Raw genomic sequence first — 20,961 nt, forward strand, 5'->3', positions numbered from 1 at the left:
ACAGAGCAGTATATGTGTTTCTTTAGCAAGATCCAAGCTCAATCACCACAACAAGGAAAATGAAAATATTGAACATTTTGATGAGATTAGTAATTACTACCACTAATGTATCACTTTCTAACTTGTATACACCTGCAATTCCTCACTGACTCTTCAACGTGTGACCTTGACAAAGCACATCAGTCTTCCATGTATAAATGTACATGGATGCCAATCTGCATGACTATATTAATTGAGTTGTTTCTTATCAACAGCAAGTGTTCGAGATCTCCACCAAATCTACGTTCTCAGGTCTGATGGTCAGCTTTGACACTCTGACAATTCATTTTTCTGGGGCTTTTCTCTCCTGCAGCCATCATTGTTGTTTTAGGTTTTTTTTTTTGGTAGCAATAACTGCTGAGTGATATATTTATCACTTGAAATATATGATTTTAAAAATACTGTAGGAGAGGGAAACCAGTTATTGTATTCAAAAGGCCCCTGTGAGCAAAAGGAATAACAAATCAAAACTCTGCTCCTTTTTTTCATACAAGTTAGCACAACCCGTATCAATTAATAGAATTACCAAGATGCACTCACAATGTCACAGAAAATAACACACTCTTGCAACCAGAATCCAAGAGTGTAAGATCTGAATTCTTCTGCTTAATCAATTATGGGCCTCATATGTAATCAATACTGTACAATTTGCTCAAGGGTTAAATAGAACTAAAGTCTTAACAGCATGCTTTGCCCTAAAAATATTTTTGATTACTCTCCTGCAAGTGCAACATTAACTCATGTCTTAAGTTATAGACAACATAGTTACTGTAAATGACATTCTTTCTCACCTTTATGAGGCAGGAGTACATTAAAGATTCACCAGGTTCCATATAGAGACCTTCATTAGTACCAAAGAGATGGTCAAACCTTGCAGAAATGAGCAGAGGAAAAAGAAAAGGCCCAAACAGGTCTGTTTCCCTGCTACTGAATTACCACCCTGTTTTCCCAAAAATAAGACCTACCCCAAAAATAAGACCTAGCATGATTTTTCAGGATGCCCAAAATATAAGCCCTACTCCAAAAATGAGCCCTAGTTACAGTTCATTAAAAAAGTCAATTTAAGTAGTGTCCAGGCATGTAAAAAAGTAAGCACCTTTTGGAGGAAAAATTGTATAAGACCCTGTCTTATTTTGGGGGAAACAGGGTATTTAACTTGGAGCAAGCTTCTGGAGGTAGAGATTGTCAAAGGCACTGAGGTTTTCTAAGAAATCTCAGTCCTTCCAGAGTATTTCAACTTTCCTGCATGCTGCCCTGAAACATTTACCCTTTTCTTTCACTATTCTCTGTTCAACTGATTTTGACTACAAACCTGTCCCAGCAAGGACTGTGCCTTCCCCCCTCCTGCAGCAGCCCCAGCAAGGAGATCACAGCATTGTTTGAAACCTGCAGGTGCCAACCATCATAACTGCTTATGGCCCCAGGAACTTTTGGGATGAGGGTGATGCTTCAGGTGTGTACATCTCCATGGCACTCAGTGTGTTGTATGGGTTCATCAGGATCTGAGATCAGACCAAAAAACTCACAGAGTTCCATGGCTGACTTGGATGAACCAGCAGTAAAAGAGTCACCCACATGGTGGCCAGTGTATGGCACACGCTCTACATGCATTTAATACCTCCTCTTCAGGCACCCATAAATGGGTGAAAATACCTGCCCTGGGCATAATCCTAGATCCAAAGAATCATTTTGGTTGGAAAAGATCTTTAAGATCATGGAGTGCAAGCATTAATCAAGCACCACCAAGTCCACCTCTAAACCATGTCTCCAAGAACATCATCTACACGTGTATGTTCCTGCCTTTTAAACCTGCAAAACAGGAAAAAGCCATTAAAGGGTCCTCTTCTGATCCATGGTCAGGTCCCTCCACGCCAACACCCAACAGCAATTCCTTGCATGGATCCATAAATGAAGTGGACAGGGTGGGACATACAGACTCCTACTTCCCAAAGCCTTTTCCTTCTCTGCTCTTGTTACTTGTGCTCTTCATGGTAGGGCCAGGGAGGCACAAAAAGCAATTATGACTTTCAGAGGTCAGAGGCTTCCTTACTGGCACTTGGAATACAAACTACATTCATCATTTTGCACCACTCAGAAACTCATCTGCACAAAGGAGTCTGGTGGTGGTTAAATTATGAAGCGAGCCCCATGAGTGAGCCAGTTTAATCTGTAGCTGCTGCTTCAAAGATCATGTCTGGTTCTGGACTCCTCCCTAAATAAACTCCCTCATATGATATTTTCTTACATAATCTCAGTCCAACTCAGAGCATCCATGCTCCTTAAGGAAAATAATACTGGTGTCTGCCAAGAAAGTGGAAAGACTGGAATGATTTAAAGAACAGATAAATCATAAATCTCTACTATGCACACAATTAGCTTTGAAAAAGCCATGTATTTGTGAACACCTAGACAGGAAAGTCCTAGAACACAAAGGAAAAAAAAGCTTACAGATATAGTCAAAGCATCTGTTTAGAGAAAGACTGGTGACTATGAGAAACCTACCAAGCTGGAATAGGAAGTTACAATCACAGACAAGTGAAAACTGGATAATATGAAGGATTTAATCTGAATGGTAATTCCAGGGGATAGGAACTCCACAGAAGTTGTTTTAACATGTCAATGCTTGGTTGTTTTTTTTTCTTTTCACTTTTTTTTTCCCTAAATAAAAAGCAATATTCATAGGTTTTCTTTCCCAGTTTGGGTATGAAATTTTTTCCATTTTAAATACTGCATTTAAATGCCATAATGTGTTTTATGGTAGAATATTTTAAAAAATCATTTAAATACTCAGTGCTGCAGAAATAATTGATCATCTGTTACTTTAAACAGGAATATTATTAGATCGACACTGAAAAAAATATTGTGTACTTCTGTGTAAGTACTGCCTCTAAAATACCTGTTAGAGATTTTTAATGGCTGAGACCCTTATAACTATTAAGCTATTAATTTTTCTGCTGAACAAATGGAAATGAAGACATATCATCCTTTCAGTGTCTAAGGCTAAGCCTTCTCACAGCTATGAAATGTAGAAACAAAGAAGAAACAACATAATAATTTCTGTCACACTAAACATCATTTTGGTTTTCAAAGTGAAGGAAGAACTTTTTAGTAATAGTTCATTAGTTCTGGCGTAAATATTCAGGCTATAAATCTATATAGCCCCTAATTATGGCAATCACCTTTTAAACATAATTTAGGTTATCTTATTTTTATCAAAGACATTAAGCGCATTTCCAGGTGTTTCAAAGAGAAAGGTCTTAATAAGCTGCCATGAAGGTCAGCCTCTTGCACTGAGCCTACAGAGCTGCAGTGCAGGTTCTAGTCCCCACATTGTCACCACTTCTCTGAGAACAGAGGTAGCTCCATGCCTGCCTTCTTGGTCTGCTAAGTGTCGGTATACAGGTGAAGAGATTTACCTGTTGTAGGCTGTAATTCATGAAAGAGCCGAGCACCGTGGGGCCAGAGACCTCACGGGAGCTGAGAAAGCAGCCAGCTCTTAATACACCTCCTATGGATGCACAAGACCTTCAACGATTCCCTCCGCCTTTCCCCCACCAAATTCTCCAGCACTGTCATGCACAATACTTGGCCTGGACTGCAAAATCAGCTGCTTTGAAGGCAATGCTGTGACCCTCCACATAGCACCTGGTATCAAACTAGATGAAAAGGTAATGGGAGGCAACGTAAATCTGTCACACAGCTTGGCAGCACCCAGATGTGCTGCACTGCAGGAACGGACACCGCCATGACTACGTAAATGATCACCACCTTTCAAAGCTGAACACAATTTGAGGTTCAAGTTTTTGATCTGCGGACTTCTTTGGGTCTGCGTATTACTTCAGACAGGCCCAAAAAAAGTAAATCAAAAGCAAGCCCAACTTTTGCTCTTATGCTTGCAATACAAGTGAGGAATGAGACTTCCCTGGAAAATCTGTAGGAAACTGGGAGTTGGTAAACCAATAATTAATGCGGAAAGGGCAAGTTCTGTTTCCTGTGATGGCATTATGGCTTCTTCCTTTCTAGAAATGAATGACACCTGGAACATCCACAATACAAACATCTGACATTTCAGCTCATTTATGAACCCAGATTTGGAAATGTTGTCCTGCTTCCTAGGCAGACTCCCTTTCTGATATGGGGTATGTCACGCTTGCAGCAAAGCTTGGCCTGATGAGTTTCCTGGAAAACCTGGTTTTGCCTACCTGCACTGTTAGGAGGCTTTCTGGCTTCAAACATGGGCAAGGTTCAGCTACACAGATCCACAGGACACAAGAGGGCAAATGTCCTAGAAGAACGCTGCCTGGGATGGCAGCAGCTCTGCCTGGCACTACACACTGCTGGGATGAAGCCAGATGAGATGAGTATCTGCTGTCCCTCAGCCCTGGGCTTCTGTGGGGCTGGGAATTGAAGGGAGGCTTCAAACTGCCCTCACACCGAGTCATCTCATTCTCTCTGTTACTGAAAACAAAATTTATGTCTTTTAGTGTGTCTTGTCTTTGCACGTGCATGTTTTCTGTGCTTGTAATGGGCTTAAGCGTTTGCCTCAGACATGACTTACTAAAAAGATGACAGTTTCAAGCTGGGACAGGAGAGTGAAGTATGTTCATGATTTTATTCAAGTACATCCTAAATGCCATCCTGAAATCTGATGGCAAGAATCAAAACCTGAGTTTGGAACTCTTCCTTTATTAAAATCAGAGTTTATCAAGAAAAGAGGACACACTTTGTTTTTAGAGATACATGTTTTACCCTTAGAGGTAAATTCCCTTCTTGCCTAGCAAAAAAAATGCCCACCAGCACTGCTTAAAAATTAGATTTTTTTTTCCCCCAGGAAATTTTCAGATAACATGAAGCTACACACAGGTTTCCATTTATTCAGTCATGTTTTACTCACCTCTGTGTCTCTGAATCTGTCCTCATAGTCCAATCTATCCTTCTCTACAGACGTAAGCTTTAACTTCAGAGTGGAAATCTCTGCCATAAGATCCAGCTTCTGAGTTTCAAGGGATGTTCTGCTTAAAAGTTCCTGAATCAAGATAAAGAGAACAGAATTATTCACCCAAGGGGAAGAAATCAGTAATTTACTTCTACAGCTAAAGGCCTATTTCATCGGGAAAAGCACTGCACTCTTCCTTGTACTCTCTGAAGCCTTGGGACACAGCTACTACCCATCTGACAGACTCCAGGCACCTAGGATGCATCTGAGATCATGGAGACACTATCACGAGTTGGCTGCCAGGACAAGAAAAAAGCTTGTCTGTCATCACAGTTGCCCTGGGCAGCAAGGAGCTCTGAAGGGAATCCGCCCATCCTTGCTTTAATCCAAGTCTCTTTGAAGTTCAGTGAGGAGAGGCACAAAGAAGAGTAGAACTGGATTCCTACAGTGTAGAGCAGCACTGACATTACTAAGTACAAAGACTTTAAAGCAAATATGGCAGAAAATTATCACTTAGTTAAGAGACATCAAGAGGTGCAACACCTTGAAGTGCACTGCTCTCACCAAAGCAAAATGCAGTTCATTAAGACAGAATGAAGACAGACAACAAGACAGACAAGGGGGCTGTGAAATACCTGCTGCAGCATCTCTTCTGTGGCATTCAGCTTCTCTCTGTGCTCCTCTAGACAGAATTCCAGATCCCGAATCTTTTCTCCTTGGGCCTCTACCTGGTCTGTAAGCACACTTACCTGCCCAGCAGAGAAAAAAAGGATGCATGTTTAGTACCCCATACCCATGCTGTATGTGTCACCTGAAGAACTGTATGTGCGTAACAGTGCTCGATGGGCCAAAGGTGAAATGGGACCCCAGGGGAGGAGAAGCAGCAGAACTCTGTACCGTACACAGTGCGTTGGCAAAGGCACAGGAGAGGAGTTAAAGCTCCCCCTCATGCTTATGGGAATTTCATCCAAAGTTCTGGCAGACACATTGCAATTCAGAATCTCCCCTCCTGACTAGCCCTGGAAGTTTTCACAAGGGGTGGCTGCTGCATTTTGCAGCCAACAATCATGCTTGTGCTGTGACAATACATCAACTAAAACCCACTAGGCTCCTACCTTAACAACCAAATAGCTAAACCTCACTGGACAGAATTTATTCTCCTTTCCAAGTAATTGCACACAGTCCTCTTCAGAACAATAAAAACATGTGAATGGTCATGGAAAAACGTCATCTTAGGGACACACATTAGTTTAACAAGGTGGTTGCTTTGCAGACCTGCTCAGCTAACAAGATTCAAGAAGAGATCAGATACAGAGAAACAAAGGCCTTTAGATTTTTCCTGCAACCTAAATTCACACCTAACCTTAATCCGGGTTAACTCTCAGGTATCAGCAAGCCTTCCGAACACATTCCAAGACAACTGCAAATAAATCCTCAGAGGTTTTGTCCCATACTGCTAAGAAGTCTTACAAGTTCAAGAGCAGAAAAAATTAATTTAGGTGACTACTCACTTGCAGGACAAGAGATTCCTTATCATTTTCCAGACGAGCCAGCCTTTCTTGATACACATCTCCATTCCCAGATATGTGTCCATTAGTCTGAAAAAGACAGCAAATATTGTATAATCAGCTATCGTACCAAAAGTGTCATTCAAGGTTATCAACACACTTAAGGAGTATTTTTAGTCTGCACAGTTCAAGAACAGATTTAAAGCACTCTTCAGCCCCCAATGGGTTACAAATCAAATAAACTGTCAACAAAGGATACACAACCACCATTCAGGACAGGAATTGTTCAGGGCTTAAAGATGAGAAAGGAAGAACCTTCTGGTGACCCAATTCCGCAAAATTCACTTACTGTGCATTCAGCATTTTGTTAACAAAATTTGTGCTCAATGACGTACTATGCTAAGCCATATCTGTAAAGAGACAAATACTCCAAGACACTCAGCAAGTGAAAAAAATAGAAAATCAATGTACAATCTACAAAATGTGCATTATGCTTTTTGCAAGTCAAACGATTTTTTCTAAAACACACAGTAAGAGACATCCTTTTATATCAGGCACATTGTACTGGGTATGGGTGAACGTCTGTACTCTCAACACATCTCTTTATGAAGCTGCCTAAGGCTAAAGAGAAACAAGAATACATGTTAATGCTATCAGAGTTCAGAGGAATCAGCAACTTTCTTTCTTCATAATAACTTCAATGCTCTTGAGTGGCAAGAAGGATTTTACTCTATCCATATTCAAAGCTGTCTCGAAGCACTTTGTGACGGGCACCACAATCAGATCTCTGCTCAGAAAAGAAATTCTTGTTCCCATCATTGCATAAATCACTTAGAGGAAGTTGAAGAAGAAAAGAAGAGCAGAGAAGCTGCTCTGAAATCCAACGTGCTCAGTACAGAAGCTCCCACCAGCTTTGGGGGTCCTTGATTTCCCTCTGAAAAGATGATGGAAAGAAACGGGGCGACCAACCCTTGTGCCGCGGTGAGTCTGCAGCACAACCCTGCTGTGAGAGGCCACCCCCACGCAGGAGCTGCCAGCCTCAGGCTCCTGCTCAGAATCTCCCTTTCAAGCAGCCCGTCTCCCCCGGTCGCCGAGGATGCCTCAGGAAACCTGCCAGCTAAAGCTCCTTTTCTGAATTACATGCCTGACTTTGTGTGACGGGAGAAACTGCCTTGTTTGAAACCAGAGGAATAAAATGCCCACCAGCACTGCTTAAAGATGAGATGCAAAGCAAACAGGAGGTGGTACAAAGCATCTGACCTCACCTTAGTGCTCTCCTTAAGAGATCAGTCTGGACAGCTTGTAAATCAGTGTGCTGTAGCAAATGTGTCTCCCAAGCACACACATGTAACCTTTGCAATGTGACCATAACATCTCCCCTGAAATCACTAGAGCTACAGCAGACTGGAAAAGGACACTCCCTAGTAATTTGTACCAATAAGTCACACCATAATGATACCCTCAATCTGAATTACTTAGCAGTAAATTACTAGGCCTTCTGACCATCAAGAAACTAAGCACCAAGGCAGAAGTACTCCAGACTTGTGAGTTTCCCCTGTTTTTCCTCTGACCTCTACCAAAATTTACCTCATGCCACAGGATTTCCATTCAAGATCAGTGAGATTCTCAGTTTTGTAAGAGTTTAATCAAGGTGAAAGAAGTCAAGGAGCTTCTCAAATAAACTTGTTAGCTACTCAACTAGCAGATTATGCTTTCAATTCTGTAACTTGACTTGTATGCAAAATACAAAAATGAGGTTTTCTATACTTTTGCTATTCTGTAGCTCTCTTCTGATTTAAAGACCTCCAACACATCCCAGGCACTTTTTCAGCCTCCAAGAATACAGCATCCGTATTTTGTAATATACAACACATTTATCAATATCCAGTGTATGTCTCTGACGTAGGAAAGTGATATCCCCTATTACAAGCAGGCAGCCAAGGTGCAAAGATTCTCCTCCATCCCCAGGACCCACATCCAAATCCTTGTCAAAACTCAGACTTGACTCCCTGCCTTTTAACCACCACATCAGTGCCCCAATCACTGAACCTCCTGATACCTCCAGTCAGCGTAACCAGACACAAATTAACTAAAACCAAAGACTGCGTGAAGAAAATGTGAGGACATTAAGTACTGGTTTCACGCTACGATGAAAATGTCTTTACAATGCTGTGAAAACCAACAAGGTGTTAAGGCAGAATGTTAGTCATTGTGCACAACATCTTGCCAAGACACCTTTGTTTTAAATTCTGTTCCCATACCTCAAATAAAAATCCTGTTTTTCTCAGCACATCACACTTGGTTTTAAAATAGGAGCATTTAGAGAGGGAAAGTTCAGGCTGCAGCTCCACATTACTGTAAAAGAGATTTAAGAGGCGATGGGAACCCCAAACAGGGCTGAAATATACTGCAAAATCTGCACAAAAACAGACCTCTTGTAGTACACTGAACCAGAAAACTTTGTGTACAACCCAACAGCAGTTTGTTTTTTTGCTTGAAATGTTGTAACTTCTGCATAATATTTGGGACTAACTCTTCATTTTAGGTATGAAAAGGCAAGAAAAGCCACTGACTGTGATTTCACTGGGGAAAAAGACGAGAGTTGTAGAAAGGACAACACAGAAAGGCCATGGCAGCTATTTTGCAGAGCAGCAGCCCCAGCACCTGCTACAGTGTGCAGAGATCAGGGACCTGCAGGCAAAGGCCACCCAATGCCTTCCCGCATCTCTCCTCTGTGCTGTCCTCAACAGTAAAAGTTGGTAACAGATACAATTTCCTTTCCAGAGAGATGAGGAATGAAGAGACGAAATAAATGAAAAGAACAGGGTAATGACAGCAGTGGGCAGGGCTGAAGAGAAATGGATATGGGAAAGCAGGGGACCAGGAGTTGGGGTGGAAGGAGCCCCAATGGGGACGTGAAACATGCCAGGAGAGCTGGTGTGTGCAAAATCTGCGTGAGCAACACTCCGAGTGTCCTTCAGGAGGAGTTTCTCTGCACCTGGGGACCCACAGCCTCCCCAGGACTGAGCTTGGGAACTACTTGCTCTGCAGAGCAATGGGCTCTGCCTTAGCCAAAAAAAAAAAAAAAAAAAAAAAAAAAAAAAAAAACCAACAAACAAAAGAAAGAAAAGTAAATACTTGCTTCAATAGCAACTGCAGGACTATTTGAGGCACTTGGTAGTTCTGGATCAAATTTGTATCACTGAAGTCAATACAAGATTAACATAGTTTACTAGCTGTGTAAGACAAGCTGTGCGGTTTTCCAAAGAAGGCTCTTCTTCATCAACAACTTAAAATCTTTGTTCAATTAAGCAGTTAGACTTAGCATGTGTTTTCAATTTAGGGATTAATTGCAAAACACTGTATGGGAAGAGAATGCAGATTTACCAATACTGATCTTAATCCTCAAAACAAAAGAACAGTTGTCACGATGCGACTGAGGCTTCGCAGAAGTTTAAGGTTAAGCATTTACTTAAAATGCCTTATAAGATCAGACTCAGTGCACTTAAAAACTCTGCAAGATCAATCCGTAGCTAATTCATTAAACACATGTGTAAGCCTTGCCTGCAATCATGCAAGTGTAAAAATCCACAGTGCTTTGGAGGGAGTTATTCCTGTAGTAAGTAGAAGCATCACCAAACTTTCACAGCTTCCCTGCCCTCAGTCTTTAATTTATCTTCCCTGGAAGTGAGTTAGCATTCCAAACCACAGGTAAGTTTCTAATAGCTGCTGGTTTAAGCCTCCTAATAAAAAAAAAAAATAATAATACTTAAAAAAAAAAAAATCTATTTCCCCTCAATTGCTGAATTCTCCTTTCAAAAATAAAATTAATTTTTAGCCTACTGCAGCTGATATCCTCATTTCTCTACATTTTCTCTTCTGCTTTTGAGACAAAATAAGCAGCACAAATCACACTTTTCTTGCTGCAGATGCAATTTGATTTGTATAGAAAGAGCTGCCACTCCACAGCATTATTTTCTTGCGCAGCAGATTGCACTGACTGTTCTGACCATTATAGTTCAGTCAACAGTTGGGCAAGTGATCTGCCCCTGACATCTCTTTCCTCACCATCTGGAGTTAAATTAGAGCTCATCAACATGCTTACGTTGTTCAGATCATTATAATACACATTACCTATGCTCAGTTAAGCACAGCTACTGCTGTTCTGCTTGTTCGCTCAGTTTTACAGAGTCCCTTACAAGGGGGCTCCTCCAGCCTCAGTACCTCAACATCACTTGGTGTGCCATGGGCAAAGCCTCCAGGGTTTCCAAGCACAGTATTCGCCACTGTTTCCCCTGTGAAATGCAGCTGTGACAGCTTTACCCTCTGTAAGTAAAGATTCCATCCCAAATTCATATTGGTCAAATCTGTCTGAACACCATCCGTACCAGAGCTTAATCAGTCTGTGTGGGAGCCCACCACTGCCCTCCCAAAACAGCATCTCCTGCATTTCATGCTTCCCTTCTCATGGTTCTGAATATCTGTAGTCTGCTCCACATGCTCTGGCAGAAGGCAGACCTGCTGCTAAGCTTTTACTGAAGTTTACACAGATTAGCTCCTCCTTACAGAATGAGCAAGGGGAAAAACAAAAAAAAGCCCACCAAAAAAACCTAAACACAAACCCACTCACCCCTCCCCCCCCATTATATTTTAGAGGTTTCACTACACTGAAAGTGAATTCTGAAGGAAAAACAGCCTAAGTCAGACCTTCACTCCAAAGAGTTTACCTGAAACATTTTCTAAATATAAATAACACGGCTGTTGAATAGGGAAGATGCAACCGTTTCAAAATATTCCGTTTCTTCAACTGCAGCCCAGCTGATATCAGATACAAGAGAAAGACGAAATGCTTACTCCCTACCAGCGCTACCCAGCTATGGCTTGTCACTCAGAGAAATGCAAGAGCCAGAACAAACACAGATAGCCTTACCTTATTTAGCCAGACACAGTGTCCATGAATGTCCCAGCTGTACTCCATGCTGGTCATGACTATCTTCATGCACTTAAGGACGCGAGAGACTGTGGCAGAGGCAGCCGAGGCTGAGAGCTGCCGCCCCGGCACCGCAGCCGGGAGGTGCCGTCAGGGCTCCTCTGAACCCAGACGGTGAGGTTAAGTGACGGGCAGGTTTCCTCGCCTAACCAAGGACGGAGGCGAACCTGGCAGCGGAGCAGGAGATGTGGGAAGCGGAGCCGTGAAGCAGCAGCGCTCCTCAGGCGGAACAAGCAGCTCCTCTGGGGAATTAACACATCAAAGCCCGGGAAGATCAACCCTCCTTCCAACCTTGAGCCTGACTCAGGCATCCCAAGGCACAAAGGCCAGGCGGACAAGTGGAGAAGGACACAGGCTGTGTAATCCTGACCGGGAGGGTGCAAGGGCAACCCCATGCTCACTCCTTACTGAACAGCCCCCTGCAACAGCAACCCCCTCCTCTGCACCCTCCCAGACCTGACTCCCCCAAAACACACAAGAAATGAGGGATTCCGATCTTTTCACCCGACTACAAAGTAAAGGGGAGGGAATATTCTTTTTCTTGATGGGCTATTAATAGTAAAAGCTGGAAGAACACATGAAATTCACTTGCAGGTGCCAAGAAAAAAGAGGAAGGAAAAAGTTGACTCAACAGTCGCAGTGTTCTCACGAGTGACTTGTCTCAAGTTTATGTCATATTTTTCAGACGAAAAGGGTTGTCAGGCTGCCCAGGGGAAGTGGTGGAATCACCATCCCTGGAGGTGTTTAAAAAACATGTAGATGTGGTGCTTAGGGAGATGGTTTAGTCATGAACTTGATTAATGGTTGGACTTGATCTTAAAGGTCTTTTCCAACCTAAATGATTCTATGATTCTACGAAAATGCATTAACAACCACCAACCTCCATCCTCACATCTAAGTTTCAATTTACACAGTAAAAGCAGCAGGATAACAAATCCTTCCTATTTTTGACCACAGAGCCCAGTTCTGGGAGTCTCATGATTATCTGAAAAACCACAGCTTTTATTATTAAAAAGAAATGCATATGACTACCATTGATAAGATAAAAATGTCAAAAACATGAATATTGAATAACCCAGAACAAAAGAGCTGAGTAGAAGAGGAGTAGAAGCTGTGTTTTCTAAGCCTGACTGATGCATTTTGGATTGAGAATGGTGATTTTTTTGATGGCTCTGCCATCAGGGCTCCAGCACAGGACCACACAGGTTATTCTTATAGCAATGAACTCACATCCACAATGCATGAAGATGCCACACCAAGACGTGCTATAAATAAGCCTGCATTATCTTCCAGTGTTAAAAAACACACCAGTCTAGATGAAACAAGAAACAAGGTCCTGTGTTTCAAGAACTTTGAGTTAGATCTCTCACGGACAAAAAGCATTGCCAGAAGACATTTTATGATGACAGGTATCACAAGGCTCCTTTCATATGGCTACTTGAGGAGGGATCACAAACAGGTCTTTGGTGGTAGATGCCTATGTGCCACAGATTACCACAGGATTTGATAGCTAAACTCAACATAAGCACAAGGGGAGCCAAATGAATGCACTGTACACCCACACTAAGCACTTAACAGACTTCAGTCTGAAGACAAGATTTTTCCATGCATAAGAAATATGAGATGATTTCTGGCTAACCAAACCGCTTCCCCTACTTGGGACCCACCCTGTCAGCCAAACAGGCCAATATATCTCTGCAAGATTACAAGCTATGTTTATCCAGTGAGGAAAACTTCTCTCTGAAATCTAATATCTGCTGATATTAACTGCCATTACTCCCAAGCACTCTCTGGAAGAACAAACTTGTTGAAGAACTGTCAAAATCTGAGGCTGACCTGAGATGACAGATCTGCTATTCACAGCAGCAACACTCTGGGTTGCATAAGTCACTATAGGTACCACTTCTCAACTATCATCTTCAGATGATCTGAAAATGGTCTTTGAGAAACCTCTGGAGGCCATAAAGTTTGTTTTGCATTAATGATTTTACAGTAAACTTCAGAATTTCACTTCTGGAGTGAAAAACAGAAAGAATCTGTATATAGAATAATTATGTATTTGAATTCAAAAAGTCACTTCCAAAGTTAAAACCACAGTTGCACTTGCTGTGGGTTTTAAAGAAAAAGTGTTATCCTGGCTTTTTTTTTCCAGAAGTATTATGTCCTTTAAAGAGCAGAAGACACACAACAGGACCCACATACATGAGTTCAGATCAGGAGCTTAGGGAAGCTGGCTCTGAGGTGTGGGAAGGGACTTGTCCACCCACTTCTCTCCTTCATCCTCCATTTTAACAAGATACAGTTGGTTTCTCCTTTCTGGGAAGGTTGTTGCATAAGATGTATTAAAAAAAAAAAATCCACACTGTCAAGAAAAATAATAACCAGAAAGAAGACTGTTTCTTGTTTGTTTTAACTGAAGAAAAACTGGAGCAACATTCATGACTGGGAGCAAGGTTTCTGAGAAGGAAGAGATGGATCTATCAACTTCCTGCTGGACACAATGGGGTTGGCTTGGTCTTGCAAAAGGCAGAGTTTCATTTAAAATGGTCTTGTTACTGGTGATGATGTTCCAGATTACTCACACACTGTCTCTATTCAAGCCAGAAGTTCCATTTTCACAGAGTACAGCATGTGTTTTATTAAAGCACACATCGGAATACGTTAAACATTTCTGTTGATCAGGAGAAATCTGAAAAAAACTCCAAACCTCTGGCTGTGGATTTCAGGTCTAGTCGCCAATGAAAGCACAGAGTCCCAACATGTCTGAGCTTAGAAAAGGCCTCAGTCTCTTTCCAGACACTGAACAAATGCCCTTGTTTGTAATTTTGACCATGACATTCACCTGCTCTCCATGTGAACATGGAGACACGAGCAGGGTTTCAGCAACACAGAGATCAGTTTTGAGCTGTAAACAGACAACTAGAAATGATTCGTTAGAGTTGAACTGGCTTATTTGTGCAAAACAGATCTGTGTTTTCCAGCTTCTCTGAACTCCCTGTGGTGACCATCCGATGGCTGCTCTTAGAAGAGCTCTGCCAGATGTCCAGGCGCTGTACATGCACTCTGGTGTCACGTGGCCATCTGGCACACATTGGTGGGGTTTTTGTTAAAAAAAAAAAAAGCATGAGGCGTTTTAACTCTTTGGTCCTATTTGAGTGCTTGCATAGGCTCCTCGAGAGGAGCAGAAAGGAAGCAGTCACTAAGAAGCAGTACAGGGGCATGGGACAGCCAATTCTGGCACGGCAAAATTGAACACTCTGCCACATTTTACAGAAGCAAGCAGCTTTGGGAGACTGCTGTCAGACCCTCTTCCCAGCTAGGGCACCAGCGGTTTCCCCACAGGGGCCAGGAGAGGATTTTTCTCTTGTGACACACTGTTTGGCAATAGCGAATGCTATTTTTGTTTTCCTCTGAGACACAAGGGACTTGCTTACAGCTTCAGATGGGATGTCACACACCAGTTCCAGCAGCTTTGAATAACCCAGTGGATGTAACTTCTTCATCTGTGGAAGATTAAACAGATCTCAAACCAAGGAGGTGTCCTCCCTTCCTAAGTAAGGATGGGCATAGTTGCAGAAAGCCTTTCCACAAATCATCTGGGCAATACACTTAACACCTTCCTACTCAGACAGGGTCTGGTGACGCTGATGACACCTCCAAATTCCATGCCCGTAGCATAGCACAAAGTGTAGCACTCAGCCTTTCCTTCTAGGAGCTTTGAGGATGCCAGAGAGTACAACGGAATAATCTGAGGTGGACTGAGAAGCCATGCAGTGACCCATGTCATGTGGGTCTGAAGGACCTTGGTTCCAAATCCTAACAGCCAGGCATCCCTAAATCACACATTTGCCGCCACAAGGGGTGATGACCGGCCTTTGCCTCATTAATCTTAACAGGCACTGCAGCCTCTGGCCACACTGCTGGGCCTCTTTACTCCCAACTAACATGTGGTGGATCAGCGTCACTAAACGTGGACTGCTGATGTCTATGCACACTGTAGGGAGCTGCTAATTTTCCAAGGCCGTGTATTTGGCATATGAACATTTTTTTATTTATAAAGGCCATACTTGCATGAAACCTGTTATGTCCCTTGATTTCTGCTCTTCACAGAGCAAAGACTAGTTACAGCGATGTTCACTGCTGTATGTTACAGAGGAAGGAAACGCTGACATTAGCAGGAACTTTGTGTGTTTTAAAGATCCAAATCGAATGTCACTCCCATCTCCTCCTCCTGATCTCAGCATTGGCTGCTATGCCTTGACAGTGGGGGCGAGACACAAATCCCACTGGAGGCAGTGGGAAACCTCCCACGTGCTTCATTTAGTTACAGACATTTTCAAATGTGTAGTTCAAAGTAAAGGAGAGGAAAAAAAACCAACAAAACAAACAACACCACAAGAACAAACAAAGGAACCAACAAACAAAACCAGCTCTCCCCTCAAACCTTTCTGCAAGAGCTACACAAGCAGCCCAGTTGCACTAGCCCAGGTCCCTGTCTCTTCCTGCATCTGCCAAACCCGTCACTGGGGAGTTCAGGCCAAACACTGCCCTGCACCCACCACTCTGGGCAGCAACTGAGTGTTGAAATAAATCCGTGTACCATGATAAAAACCTTTTACACAAGATCAGTTGTGGCTCCAGGATGACTGAACCCCTTCTGAGGGGGTGTGACGTCCATCCCAGCAAGGGACCACACAAGGGCAGCTGCCCCATCCCGACAGCAGCAATGCATTGGGTGCGACACAGAGCCACCAGGGTGGCCTGTCCTGCGTCAGACCCAGCCTTCATCAGATCTGCCATCCTCATTTCAGCAGCACGGTGTTACCTTGGCCAACACCAAGCGTATAAGACAACAGGACTCGGACGCTGCTGTAAGACAGATTTGGCAAAATACGCAGAAGTGCACCCCCACTGCTATTGTTGTAACAGCCACCGGCTGACTTAAACCCTGAAGCATGGCCTCTAGACATGAGTCTTGACTTCCACTGCTGGAGCTTCCCCAAATCCTGTGCACACCGGGACCACCACTGTACAAACCCTGCCACAGACCATGAGCACAAGGACTCGTCTTTGGCCTGCCAGGGAGCCACCAGTCACATGGCACCTGGAGGCAAAACCATCAGATCCTTCAAAAATGATGCCACGTAACTCACCTGATAGGCACAACATTTTATGTCCCAAGGTAGTCTTCAAGTAGCCTCCACTCAAATAATATTTGATTTTTTTGGGGGGAAAACCTAGTACTGGGGAAAGAACAGCCTTCTCAGGTATATTCTGGTGTATTTTTTTTAGAAAAGGGAGAGAAACTAGAAGATTCACACAGAAAACAAAAATTTGGCTTGGTATTCAGATTAAAGGGATTCTGATCTCATACCACTCACTTCTGTTATAAACCAGGTAAGGAAGCTCAGTAACAACAGTGGTCCCTGCAGAAAACAGGCTGCCAAAAATGCTTTTTAGTGAAAAGTTCGTATTGAAAATCACATTTTTCCTCCCATTAAAGCATGATTCCTACAAAAATGTCCTCCCTCAACCCTCTGAGATGAAATTCCAGTTACCAAATTTTTTTTACGAGATTGAGGCATGGTGGTACAAAGAAAGCACAGGCCAACCCACTGCACGTGGTATTTGAGTGACAGCTTTTCCAAGACCCCACAGCATCATCTCCAAACCAAAACCTCTTCCCTTAGGTTCTTTGAAACCTTCTCTAAAGGTTTTAAATGCCTGCATAAAACATAGACCCACTGCCTGAGCTGGTTTAAGAGACAAGTGACAGGCGAAACGAGTGCATTAGGGGTGAAACGAGGTGAGACCGTACCATTTGACTTTGGAGCCATTCGATCAGAGCCTCCGCCGTTGAGTCCGGGACCTGGCAGCGCAGCCCCTCTCTCTCATCTGCCTCCATCATCTCCAGCAAGCCCCGCAAGTCCTCCACCAGGTGCAGTGCCCGCAAGCCCCCCATGAAGGGGGAGGTGGGGGACTGGCAGTCAAAGATGCCATTGGAGTACTCCAGCGCCTTCGAACCTGGAGGGAGCAAAATTGCAGGGGATCAGGCACGAGGTGAGCAGGTCAGACACACAGCAAAGCTGAAAATGCTAGGTGGTGTTTGCTACGCGCGGGCATCTCACAGAAATCACTGAAGGATTGGGGTTGGAAGGGATCTCTGGAGATCACCTAGTCCAACCCACCTGCTAAGGCAGGTTCACCCAGAGCAGATCGCATGGGAATGTGTCCAGGTGGGTTTGGAATGTCTCCAAAGAAGGAGACTCCACAACCTCCCTGGGCAGCCTGTTCCAGTGCTTTGGCACCCTCAGAGTAAAGAAGTTCACAGTATCACAGTATCACAGTATGTTTGGGATTGGAAGGGACCTTGAAAGATCATCTAGTCCAATCCCCCTGCTGGCGCAGGAACACCTAGGTGAGGTCGCACAGGAACATGTCCAGGCGGGTTTTGAATGTCTCCAGAGAAGGAGACTCCACCACTTCCCTGGGCAGCCTGTTCCAGTGTTCTGTCACCCTCACTGAGAAGAAGTTTCTTCTCAAATTTAAGTGGAACCTCTTGTGTTCCAGCTTGATCCCATTACCCCTTGTCCTATCATTGTTTGCCACCGAGAAGAGCCTGGCTCCATCCCCATGGCACTCACCCTTTATATATTTATAAACATTAATAAGGTCCCCGCCTTAGTCTCCTCTTCTCCAAACTAAAGAGACCCAGCTCCCTCAGCCTTTCTTCATAAGGGAGGTGCTCCACTCCCTTAATCATCTTGGTTGCCCTACGCTGGACCCTCTCCAGCAGTTCCCTGTCCTTCTTGAACTGAGGGGCCCAGAACTGGACACAATATTCCAGATGTGGTCTCACCAGGGCAGAGTAGAGGGGAAGGAGGACCTCTCCCGATCTACTAACCACCCCCCTTCTAATACACCCCAGGATGCCATTGGCCTTCCTGGCCACAAGGGCACAGTGCTGGCTCATGGTCATCCTGTTGTCCACCAGGACCCCCAGGTCCCTTTCCCCTACACTGCTCTCTAATATGTAATCTCCCAACCTATACTGGAACCTGGGGTTGTTCCTGCCCAGATGCAGGACTCTACACTTGCCCTTGTTAAATTTCATTAGATTATTCCCCGCCCAACTCTCCAGCCTGTCCAGGTCCCGCTGGATGGCAGCACAGCCCTCCGGCGTGTCAGCCACTCCTCCCAGCTTGGTGTCATCAGCAAACTTGCTGATAGTACACTCAATTCCCTCGTCCAAATCGTTAATGAATATATTGAATAATATTGGCCCCAGCACTGACCCCTGAGGCACTCCACTAGATACTGGCCTCCAGCTAGACTCCGCACCATTGACTACCACTCTCTGGCTTCTCTCCCTAAGCCAGTTTGCAACCCACCCCACTACTCTATTGTCTAGACCACACCTCCTCAACTTAGCTGTGAGGATGCTGTGGGAGACTGTGTCAAAGGCTTTACTGAAGTCAAGGTAGACCACATCCACCGCTCTGCCATCATCCATCCACCTTGTTACATTCTCATAAAAGGCTATGAGGTTGGTCAAGCATGACCTACCCTTGGTAAAGCCATGCTGACTGCCCCTAATAACCCTCTTATCCTTGATATGCCTTGAGATGGCACCAAGGACAAGCTGTTCCATTACTTTCCCAGGGACAGAGGTGAGGCTGACCGGTCTATAATTACCCGGGTCCTCCTTCTTGCCCTTTTTGAAGACTGGAGTGACATTTGCTTTCCTCCAATCCTCGGGCACCTCTCCCGTTTCCCAAGACTTGGCAAAGATGATGGAGAGCGGTCCAGCAATGACTTCAGCCAGCTCCCTCAGCACCCGCGGATGCATCCCATCTGGACCCATGGATTTATGAATGTCCAGACTATTTAATTGCTCCCTAACCCAGTCCTCATCGACTAAAGCAAACTCCTCCATTGACCTGGCTTCATCCGGGGTCTCAGGGGTACGGGGCTCCCCAGGACAGCCTCCGGCAGAGTAGACAGAGACAAAGAAGGCATTCAGTAACTCTGCCTTCTCTTTGTCCTCATGTTTAGACGGAACCTCCTGTGCTTCAGTCTGTGCCCGCTGCCCCTCATCCTGTCACTGGACACCACTGAATAGTGTGTCCAACAGGACTAGAGAAGTGATTGTGCCACTGTACTCGGTGCTGGTGAGGCCACACCTTGAATCCTGTGTTCAGTTTTGGGCCCCTCATCATAAGAAGGACATTGAAGTACTGCAGAGAGCTCAGAGAAGCGCAACGAAGCTGGTGAGGGGCCTGGAGCACAAGTCTGATGAGGAGCGGCTGAGGGAACTGGGGCTGTTTGACCTGGAGAAAAGGAGGCTGAGAGGAGACCTTATCGCTGTCTACAACTGCCTGAAAGGAGGCTGTAGCATGGAGGGTGTTGGTCTCTTCTCCCACACAGAAAGTGATAAGAGGAACTGGCCTCAAATTGTGCCAGGGGAGGTTTAAGATTGGACGTTAGAAAAAAAACTCTTCACAGAAAGGGTTCTCATGCATTGGAAAAGGCCACCCAGGGAAGTGGTGGACTCACTTTCCCTGGAGGTGTTTAAAAGGTGTTTAGACAAGGTTCTTAAGGACATGGTTTAGTGCCACAGTTATGTTACAATTGGACTCGATGATCCTGGGTGTCTCTTCCAACTGAAATGATTCTATGATCCTACGAAAAGAGTCTGGTCCCATCCTCTTGACACCCACCCTTGAGATATTTATAAACATTGATGTGATCCCCTCTCAGCCTTCTCTTCTCTAGGCTGAACAGACCCAGCTCTCTCAGGCTTTCCTCGTAAGAAAGATGCTCCAGACCCCTAATCATCTTTGTAGCCTGCCCCTGGACTCTCTCCAGTTATGTGAACCAAACTCAGCACTGGTGCTCCATCCTGCCCCACACCATGCAGCAATTTGGAGAAGGGCTAGCCTTTTCTACATGCCACCTGGATGGCAGCTCCAGCAGGAAGGAGGTGAGCTGATCCAACAGAGGACATGTACACCAGAACCATGTCCACGGGTTCAAGGCATGGGCTAAGCTCCTGCTCCCTGGGATGTATTGGAGGTGGAAAATATTGAGGGGGGCAAACGAGCTCTACTGATGCTTTGTGTCACCCTATAGGGAATGCATGACCTAAGTCAGACACTGAGGGTTTCCAGAGGAGACCACGTTCTGCACTTTTTTTTTCCCATGCAGAAGTATGTTATGCTGCTCTGAGGCACTGGATTTTTTTTTTTAAAGAAAAATATGAAGATAAATAAAAAGAGTGAATCATTTCTACATGAGAATAAATTTTAAACCCAACAGTTTGGCATTTGCATGCTAATAAAGAGAAAAATCTCTTATTTGCATAAACTCACAGTACAGATATTTGACCTACATTAAAAGTTGCTATATATTAAGGAAGGAAGGAAACGATGAATGCAGGATTAAGGTTGATTTAAGTCAATCTGGCTAATTCCAACTATAATTTCAGC

The 20,961-nt window shown here is 44.1% G+C and overlaps 1 protein-coding gene across 11 annotated transcripts in view; it reads right to left on the reverse strand.

Annotated features, from left to right (window-relative positions):
- PPFIBP1 (PPFIA binding protein 1) overlaps positions 1–20,961 on the reverse strand; it is a 119,030-nt gene that overhangs the window by 33,985 nt on the left and 64,084 nt on the right. For all 11 annotated transcript variants that reach the window (XM_082063951.1, XM_082063950.1, XM_082063953.1 and 8 more), the window contains 4 exons: positions 17,292–17,497; positions 6,487–6,573; positions 5,611–5,724; positions 4,934–5,065 (listed from right to left, as the gene is read on the reverse strand). In XM_082063951.1, coding sequence (XP_081920077.1) covers positions 4,934–5,065; positions 5,611–5,724; positions 6,487–6,573; positions 17,292–17,497 — 539 coding nt within the window. The remainder of the gene's footprint in view (positions 1–4,933; positions 5,066–5,610; positions 5,725–6,486; positions 6,574–17,291; positions 17,498–20,961) is intronic.

This window comes from Streptopelia decaocto, assembly GCF_964273445.1.
Source record: "Streptopelia decaocto genome assembly, chromosome: 1".
NCBI classification, from domain to species: domain Eukaryota; kingdom Metazoa; phylum Chordata; class Aves; order Columbiformes; family Columbidae; genus Streptopelia; species Streptopelia decaocto.